General features: G+C 39.8%; 2 protein-coding genes across 11 annotated transcripts; both read right to left on the minus strand.

Annotated features, from left to right (window-relative positions):
- Window positions 1-269: 269 nt before the first annotated feature.
- Window positions 270-5,388, minus strand: LOC105382529. Of its 10 annotated transcripts, none has more exons than XR_007266579.1 (11): window positions 5,233-5,388; window positions 4,615-4,695; window positions 4,173-4,297; window positions 3,643-3,936; window positions 3,416-3,515; window positions 2,871-3,293; window positions 2,703-2,779; window positions 1,804-1,928; window positions 1,298-1,486; window positions 817-958; window positions 270-462 (listed from the first exon to the last, which is right to left on the minus strand). XR_007266579.1 is itself a non-coding variant. In XM_011552428.3 (11 exons), the coding sequence occupies exons 7-11, from the start codon at window positions 2,750-2,752 to the stop codon at window positions 381-383; spliced, it is 588 nt and encodes a 195-aa protein (XP_011550730.2). In that variant the 5' UTR covers window positions 2,753-2,779; window positions 2,978-3,293; window positions 3,416-3,515; window positions 3,640-3,936; window positions 4,173-4,297; window positions 4,615-4,695; window positions 5,233-5,371; the 3' UTR covers window positions 270-380. The 10 variants fall into 10 exon arrangements, 5 of the variants coding, with proteins under 5 accessions (XP_011550730.2, XP_011550731.2, XP_048478759.1 ...); XR_007266580.1 differs by having other exon boundaries at window positions 3,416-3,506; window positions 3,640-3,936; XR_007266578.1 differs by having other exon boundaries at window positions 3,640-3,936; window positions 5,281-5,297.
- A 2,028-nt stretch (window positions 5,389-7,416) lies between these two features.
- On the minus strand, window positions 7,417-9,140 carry LOC105382527. Its single transcript, XM_048622803.1, has 5 exons — window positions 8,982-9,140; window positions 8,553-8,677; window positions 7,954-8,184; window positions 7,741-7,810; window positions 7,417-7,645 (listed from the first exon to the last, which is right to left on the minus strand). The coding sequence occupies exons 1-5, from the start codon at window positions 9,029-9,031 to the stop codon at window positions 7,609-7,611; spliced, it is 513 nt and encodes a 170-aa protein (XP_048478760.1). The 5' UTR covers window positions 9,032-9,140; the 3' UTR covers window positions 7,417-7,608.
- Between the last annotated feature and the right edge of the window lie 251 nt (window positions 9,141-9,391).

Here is a 9,391-nt window from a genome sequence, read left to right on the forward strand (position 1 = left end):
CTATATCGTAGTTTATTTTCTCTATGACCATCACCACCGACAAGTGGAACTCTGCAAGTAGGTGTAGGACCCGAGTCCCACGTTGTGCTTGCTTGGATGATGTTTTTTTCCGGAAAGCGTCGGACGGTTGGTTGGAAGATTCTGCTATAACGTAGTTAATTTTCTCTATGGTAGGACCTAGAATGGATCACTACCAGACAGCTAGGTGGTTATACCGTGGTGGTACCTTGTTTAAAATAAAAATAAATACTTAAATAAAAGATACCTAGTTAATTACATAATTATGTTTATTTTATGTTTAATAAAATATTCTTAACAAAAAGTACATAAACATCTAAAAGTATTCGGTTACTATAACGTCACAGGTACACATTCTTCAATCAGGATGGCTTAGTTGAAGTTAGTTCTTCTTCTTCAGTGCGTTTGAAACGATTCATTAATTTATAGAGATTAAAAGGTGGCCTGTAACATAAAGGGATACCTATAGGTATACGACGATGACCTAGACCCAGTCTGAATAGGTGCCTAGGTAGGTATACTATCTGGTAGACGGAGAAACCGCTGGACGCTTGAAGCCTTTCCACGTGATCAAGACAAAATAAATACACAAAGAGTTGCGCACGGCTTATTATTTTGGAATCGGTCCAGAATGGATTTTCCCGATGGAGTTCACAAGCATTAGAAGCTCAAAAGCAACATCTGATAGGGTCAATTTGGTAGTAACTACATAGCTTTATGAAGGAATTAGGTAGGTATTTTTCTGACGGGATAAAAGTGCACACTATTATTTATTAGGTATATAATGTAAGTACCTACCTTTCTGTGGATGGTGGTGAGACGGTGGTGGTGGTTCGTGGTGGTTTGGTCTCCATGTACTTATGCCACAGTGGTTTATTTTTTGTTGATCTCAAAGTAAAGTCTTGTGTCGGTGTTACTGCTGTTTTCACTTTGAATTCGTCTGAGGAAAAAACACTTCAGTCAAGGTAGTTATGTAATACTTTTGCTACGTAATGATCTATCCATATGAGTACCTAATACGTCTAATAATACCTATACCTTTATGAGGATCGCATAATATACTTACCTACCTGATTTTAGGATTGTCGAACTATAACTCTATGTAGTTAGTTACAGTAACTAACCTATGTTTTAACATGGAGTATAAGTACTTAGGTACTCCATGTTAAAACATAGGTACTTACATTCAGTAAACTTCGATGGAGGATTGTGACAACTATTATGTATTTCTAGGTCTAGGCGTCGGCAGTTCGGCATGATTAACTCCACAGACACAAACCTGTAGAGCCAGAGCCAGGCGAGGTGTTAGTCAAGTTGGTCAGGTAGCCCAGTGGCGCCTCCAGGTCGCCGTCAGTCCCCGGCAGCTGGCCATCCAGACCCGGGCTGAACGCCGGCTCACCCTCATCACCATTACTCCGAAGACCACTGCGGCGGCTGTACGGCATCCATTTTCTCTTATACGCCGTGTCTGTGAAATTATGAATAAAATGAAGAAGGAGATCTGGGAATCGGGCGGTTGAAGTTAGAACCGCTTGAAGTGTGCCCTCGTATTCACTACACTCACACATGTACACACGGCGAGTTGCATGGAGTGCCCAGATGGTGCGTAACTACAATATAATCACGCTTTTTCACTCGTAAATATATTCATAGGTTCACCTAAAGGTTGCCTGGAAGAAATAGCTTTAAGCGACAAGGCCGCCATTTGTACATACTTAAACTTATGCCATAATTCTCGCCGAAAAAAGTATAAGTAGAAGACGACCAACAGGACGATATCCTTACATGACCAGAGATTGATTTCCTTCTGCGCGTAGTGGTACCCCACGGAGATGCCGTACACCAGCAGGATCACCATCGTGAGCATCAGCACCAGCAGCACACAGGCACACACCGCCCACGTTAGCACTCTATAAATAATTGCATTATCAATTTGTAGTGTGTAAAATTGATGATGATAGCCAACCTTCGCTAGGAGACGGCGCTAGAAGAAGAAGTGTAGAAAAGTAGGTATAACTTCCAAACCCCCTTTTTTAAGCCAGTTAACCATCTTCGCTTGTGCTTGGTATTTCGCTGTTAATGGGCAAGGCCCTGGACACCCTATGGACGGTATAACATTAGGTACTGATACTGCAGCTCCTGGCAGTAAGCACTACTTACTGACTACGGCAGCTATCGAGGTAACAGTGGAACTTGGTTGCGAATGGCGGCCACCATTACCAACACCGACTGTACTTACACACGTACGGTGGCCTGCGCCTAAAAGTATACAGGCGGAGTTTTTAAAATAGCGATCCCTGATGATTAAGGGACCAGCTACATCCTTACTAATATTATAAATGCGAAAGTAACTGTGTCTGTCTGTCTGTCTGTCTGTCTGTCTGTTACGCTTTCACGCCAAAACTACTGAACGGATTTGAATGAAATTTGGTATACATATGGTCTAGACCCTGGGAAAGAACATAGGCTACTTTTTATCCCGGAATTCCCACGGGAAAACTTTTTAAGGCGAAGCGAAGCGCGCGGGAACAGCTAGTCTGTTATAAATCCGGGACGTGTTGTGTGTGATGTGTGTAGCAGTGGTGTTCATGTGGATGTGCTTGAGCAGCATGTGAGCTTGAGAACGCATTGTACCTACATGCATAGCTACAATGGTACTTAATTTATTAAAATAATAAATATACCTTTCAGCACAGAACGTCAGAGAACATATGAGGGAATGTATCACACCCATGACGACTCACTGTGTATAAATAAATATCTGAAAAAGGGTTACAGTGATCATTTTAAAAACCTAACATGCGGGAAGTCTACTTTATATTTTACAAAATTGGAACTATTGGGTTACTCACCTCTAAAAATACGATTTTATTACAAGTTTATAACTTTCAACATAAAAGCAAGTAAAATGACAAATAACATAGAGAAAATAAACTACGATATACCAAATAATAGTAACCATTTTCGTCTTCGTCTATGAACTGTTTCATTACTCAGAACAAGAATTTAAAAAATGCAAATTGAAAATGTTCGAGAGGCCTTTCAGGCGAGAATGGCTTGATGTAGCAGTCTTCAGGATTTCTCCAACCCATTTTGCCATTTTAAAAATATTCCAAATCATTATTGAATTTGTAGAGTGATCAATTTGATCGTTAATAATGATTTCCTATCAGATCGTGTAGCACAGACCGATAATCTATGTAGCTGTCGATTTTACTCATGTTCATCAGAATGGAAGAAATGCGGTGAAGTAATTAACCATTTTGTTTAAACCACTGAAAAACAAATATCGTCCAAGAGAGTAATAATTAATTTACTATGTAACAGGTATTAGGTATGTTTCTAGGAAGAAACATAGTCGTATGGATGCATAATTACGTACGTAGGGTTTACTTACGTTTCTGAAGTATTGTATAAGAACATTTCATTAGGATTAAAAATATTCCACTTTTCTTTATATTGCTTTAGTTGTGTCCGCGCCTCGTCTCCTTTCACCGCTGAAATAAATAAAAAACTTGATGAACTTATTAATAACTACTATCAGACCTTATACTCTTCTGACGAAAATATCTCTACCTAGGTTTGATATTATGATATACTTGCAAAATTAAGGGATCTTACCACCATTTTCCTTATCATCACTAACTGCAAGTGCAGTCGTTTCTTTTTCCCTGGTCAAAAATTCAGAACCTGTTTGATTTTCAGCGTTTACATTTGAAATTCCTTCCTTATGTAGATCATGAGCTACTGATGCATTTAGATTTAAAGTATCCAAGATTTCATTCTTTCTGGAGATGTTGTTATACTTCAGTAGGGTCGAGTTCATAGTTGAGGAGTCGTTGAGAGGTACGGCTTTTCTTCTCGTAAACTCAGGTTCAAAGTTTTTGTACTCTTGCTTGTGGTAGTATTTGAATGTCGCTGGAATTAAAGTAGGTATGGCTTTATCGATACAATACACACAACACAAGCTATTATTATCTCCAATGCTTAATGTTTTTTTAAAGTAAGGTTTCCACCTATTGCTGCATATACCTAACAGTTGGAAATATATATACAAGTCACATATCGCTCGTCAGTGAAACTTCACATAAGTAAATTAGAGTTTGCTCTACACGTTGACACCTATCTCTCTCGCCAACTGTACAAACACGTACCCTGCCACTGCGCTATCTCGCGCTGCGCGTAGTGGTACCCCGCCGACACGCCGTACATGCACATGGTCACCATGGCCACCAGCAGACAGGCCGACAGGCACGCGCACAGGAGCCAACTCAGGATCCTGGAAGGTAAAGACGACTGCTGCCGCTACACGGACTCGTTATCGACGTAGATACATGTCACTATATCGAAAATTGCCGTAACTGGTGGAAGGTCGAAAACGAACTCGTGTAGCGGCCGCTGGCCTTACAAAATCTTCTTAGGTTGGCGGTGCCAAATACGAAACGATAGGGGGGCGTCTAGGGTTTGTCACAGTGGTTGGTGAAAGGCTTTGCCAGTCAGAACAGCATCGGTCGCTTCGCTCCTGCCTAGGGAGCACCGGACGCATATAAATAGGCCGTTTGCATTAAGCTTAACTTACGTTACTTATAAAATTACCTTTCTATGACGAACGAAAAAGCACACATTGTAGAATGTATAATCCCCATTTTATAAGTCTAATTTGAGTAATTTACTTATCTGAAACAATAATTATAAAATAAGTAGGGAATTAAATAAAATTAATATTAAAAAAAAAACATTACCAAGTTGAAATTGCTTACAAAATCTTCACGTGAGCCTACGCCGGTCGTAGCAACCGGAAGTGCTACGCGATGCTACGCGGGCCTACGCCGTCGTAGTAGACTGAAGTGTTTACGCAAGAATGTGTGTGAAGCGGCAGTAGTGCCGCTTCACACACATTCAGCAGTAGGCTGTAGTGCCGCTTCTTTTATAAATATTTCAGTCGTCTTACCGTCTAAGGGCTAACATAGAGAAACGGGTTCCCGGTACAGGTAGAGTACCGGTAACCTGATTATGCGAAAGCGCTCATGACATTTAATTTAAATCCGGGAAATGCTCCGTGAGAGAGCGCTTTCGCATAAACAGGTTACCGGTACAGGTAGATGCAGGGAACCCGATTCTCTATGTAAGCACCCTAAGCGTTGCCATATACTAACACCAAAGTAAACAGCGGAGCGATGCAAGACTACTCTGTAGAACTAAAACTCTCTTTACCTATTGCCTATTATGGAATAGTAATATTATAAATTAAAATAGATAAACATCTGTAATGCTGATCAAAATTGTTAGGTAGGTACATCAGTAAACTGTTACGTTCTTCAGAATAACACATTAATTTAGTTTTTCTCAAAGGTACTTTAATTTATTTACAAACAATTTATAATCGTAAAGTAGGTATAGTGCCACAATCTTATCTGTTCCGGTGGCGACATCGCTGTGATCGAATCCAGTGTTGCTTTCGATTAAATTTTACCTATTTCTGGTTTAAACGACAATGCATTTCTGCTATTAGGTACCTATTGCAATTAGGTACATTCATAAGTATAGTACTATAGATAAATCAAAGTATAGGGTCGATAGTAAATGAAAGTGGATATAATATATCAAACGACATTTGTTTCAGTGTAGTTCTGATTATGTTCTGCTTCTGATATAGGAGATTAAATCTAGATTACAATGGTATAGGTAATATATTATATGTGGGTCGTGGGAATAACGAGATAGATAGACTTAAAAAAAACAATTGATTAAGTATTATTATTATTTTTGAACACTTTATTTTACATTTTCTAAAGTAACAAGAAACAAGAGCATACAATTAAAATAAATTCAGACATTGTGCAAAGGCTAATACATCATCATCATCATCATCTTGACCCATCACGTCCCCACTGCTGGGGCACGGGTCTCCTTCCAAAGGCTAATTGCCAAAAAGCAATTTCTATCAGCCAACTCTTGATTGGTTGGGAAAACAATGACATGTCATAAATCATCATTATTTCGTCTAAAATCGCTGCAAGTGCGCGAAATTCTTCTTGGTATACTGCCTAAGATTTAAAGTATCATGTCATGTCATCACACCTGCAATCAAAGAAAAATAAAGATTATATACTTTTCATCACGACTCATCCCGTCCCCACTGCTGGGGCACGGGCCTCTCTGGAAAATATTACATAAAATTACATGGAGTATATGGGTAAAATTATTCGTCATATTTGGCAACACTAACCTGTAGCCGCTGCAACTCGTTCTTCCAATTTTTCAAACGGAATTAAAGGCGCCTGAATACGTTATTCTTCCTGCATAAAAGCCAATAAATATAGTACTACTTTTCTTGCATTACATTACAGCGCTTTTGGCAGTATTTCACCCAGAAAATCACAAAACAAATTAAATAACAATAATTGAAATTGACAACTCAAATAACGCACAGAGTATGAAATGACGTTTGACAATGACGTTTCGTTAGTTGCACATTTTGACCACCGGAACAGATAAGATTGTGGCACTATACGTAAAATATGTGGCAGTTTTTTTTGTCTTCGTAACTTGGATTTGGATACCTAATCAATGAACCTCTCCGAAATCCTAGTCTTTGTCGCACCGAAACATCAGCAAAATGAATCGTGAGGCCATTATTCTGAGGCTATAATCAGCATTCCAGTCTGCGTTGTCCTCTACTGCCGAAGTTGGTGGACGTATCTGAATAATGTCCTCACGATTCATTTTGCTGATGTTTCGGTGCGACAAAGACTAGGATTTCTTTGCTGGACGACTATGGTATAATAATGTTTTAAGTATGAGACCCAACCGTCATTGATGAGACCATGCTGGACAACAAAGGTACAATGGTGAACCTATAATATGAACATGGCTGAGATGAGTGAGATAATGCAGGTAAGTATCTATTGTGGTACCTATGTAACTGTGGCAGTCAGGATGGTTCGTTCGTTTTTCGTCAGTATAGAGTAACCCTCCTACCTCCTGGCCCGAACTCAAAACACTATCGCGTGCGAGCGAGTTGGTGATGAACACGCAGGCAAGCTTCAAGTGTATTTACACTGGTCGATTCCCCGATACTACCTACCAACATTGCTAAAAACCATCATTAAGTAAGTACCTAATATTTTTACCACTACGTATTGATCTAAGTAGGTAAGTACATAATGAAACATGAAAGGACTCTTGGCCGAAGTCATCTTATTCTCAGTAGTCCTACTATTAATAAGTTAGTAGATATCAGTTTAATATTACCTTTCAATCAAGAACAATAAGCCACATAATGTAGAGTGTACGATACCCATTGTAGGTATTTATTTAGTTGTAAAACGTGGTAAAATATTTATGAAGAAGTTGTCATGCATGATGACGGAATGATAAATGACATACCGATTATAATAATTTTCTCAAACTTTCTTTATTAAAATTTGTAAGCAAGGAATTATAAAATATGTTTATGCCACTCTTATGCCATAACTCCTGTTGCTTCTGCAATGAAGTCATCAACGAGAGCGGCCCAGGGCCGTGGGTAGAATAATGCTCTGGGCATCTGGGTATGGCTTCCAGAAACTCCAGGCGTTACGTCACTAGCTAGGCTCGGCCTCTGCTATGCTGACTTTGAGATTCCCTGGAAATTTTTCTTCATGATTCTCTTATACAAATTCCAACAAACTACCTACTTAAATTTCTTTAATAGTGTACACTATCGGACGTGTTTTATACCTTGCCAAAATCCTGTGACTTCTGTTGGCCGCGTTATCTTCTGTGCCTTTACCAATAGAAATTGGTTTTCCTGTAATTCATGCCATTTCATTAGTTCATTTGATGATTGTAACCTTGTAGAATTTTGGATATTGTTTAAGTCTTGATTTAGGTACCTACCTGTTGATCTACATTACGTAAACCTAGAGCTAACACTTCGTCTACATCACTAACCATCTCCACTGCCGTCGGCGAGCTCAAACTTCTCAGTGGTATTATCAAACGCTTGGAACATGTCCGTGGTGACTTCAGTGCCGTTGCTTCCCTCTGGCTTCTCCGCCGGCTCGCCCATCGCGCCCTCCAGCCCGGGCGGCGCCCCCCGCGCCCAGGGGCCTACCCCGGGGCTGTCGGCGCCCCCGCGACGCACCTGGATGTAGTTGCGGGGGTGCATGGTCGCAGAGAACACTGTAAAATGGGTACGATTGTAAGAAAAACAGGATGGAATCACACATCTAGATGTACCTGTAGGTCCTGTGTCATTATGACAACGCGTAGTGGAGCAGCGCGGTGGGAAATGGTACAAGCTTAGCAATAGCAAGTCGAGAATGAGTCAGGTATACCTACGCACATAGGTACAGGTACAGGTCCTACAGTCGTACAGTCCTACACCGGCACAGATAATAATATAATATAACATTGGCTACAGGATAGCCTTGTAGGCCATTATTTAAAAAAAGCTTTCGTACTCCCGTTACGTTCAGTCTTTGGTTAGGGCTCTGAACGAAAACATAAGATGAGATAAAACAGATATGTATGATAGGGTAGGTATTTACTAAGATACAGCATGATCTCCTTGCGAGCATAGTAGTAGCCGACAGACACTCCGTACACAAACAGAATGATGAGAGCTATGGACAGGATCACGATCAGAAACGCGCAAGCGATCCATGCCATAAACCTGGAAATATATTGTATTAAGATAGTTAGGAAAGGCACTTTGAACTGTGTTGGGTAGACACTTTTATCTTTTGTTGACTGTACGTTGAGTTTAAAGTATTTATAGGTAGGTACTCATGAGGGCTAGTAGGTAAGTACTCTAAGGTATACTCATCGATTGTAGTAATCAGAATCGTAATAAATTATAGGATATGAGTTCCGGTTCGGAATATATCACATAAGAATATACACATGATGGCAATAAAATACCTATTTGATTCGATTTCTGCAAAAATGTACCTACAGTTCAAAGGGGTAAAGCTTACCTTTCAGCGCAGAATGCCAACGAACACACGACTGAATGTATCATACCCATCTTGCTTAGTTCAGTTATACAATTAGTTAAATTATTAAATAAAAACCTAACTAAATATTAAAAGTAAAAAAATCCCAAATATTTACTCCATCGCTGACAGTTTTGTGAACTTTTGTGGTGGGCTGGTCATCTGTGGTGCATTGCATTAGTTCTGTGTTAAGATTTAGGTAGTTTTAAAGGCGCACTTATTTCCGCCAATTTCTGCAACGTTTTTTTTTCCATGGCTCATTTTTTTTTATATCGATGTTAGGTTTTCCGGTAATCCTGCTGCCGATAGAGGTCGCTTCCATCCTCCATCAAAACCCACTTGCAATGTAAGTACCTACTTGTTATGACTACAACGACTTAAAACCTGTTTTT

The sequence above is a fragment of the Plutella xylostella genome, chromosome 8 (genome assembly GCF_932276165.1).
Source record: "Plutella xylostella chromosome 8, ilPluXylo3.1, whole genome shotgun sequence".
Classification (NCBI taxonomy): Eukaryota; Metazoa; Arthropoda; class Insecta; order Lepidoptera; family Plutellidae; genus Plutella; species Plutella xylostella.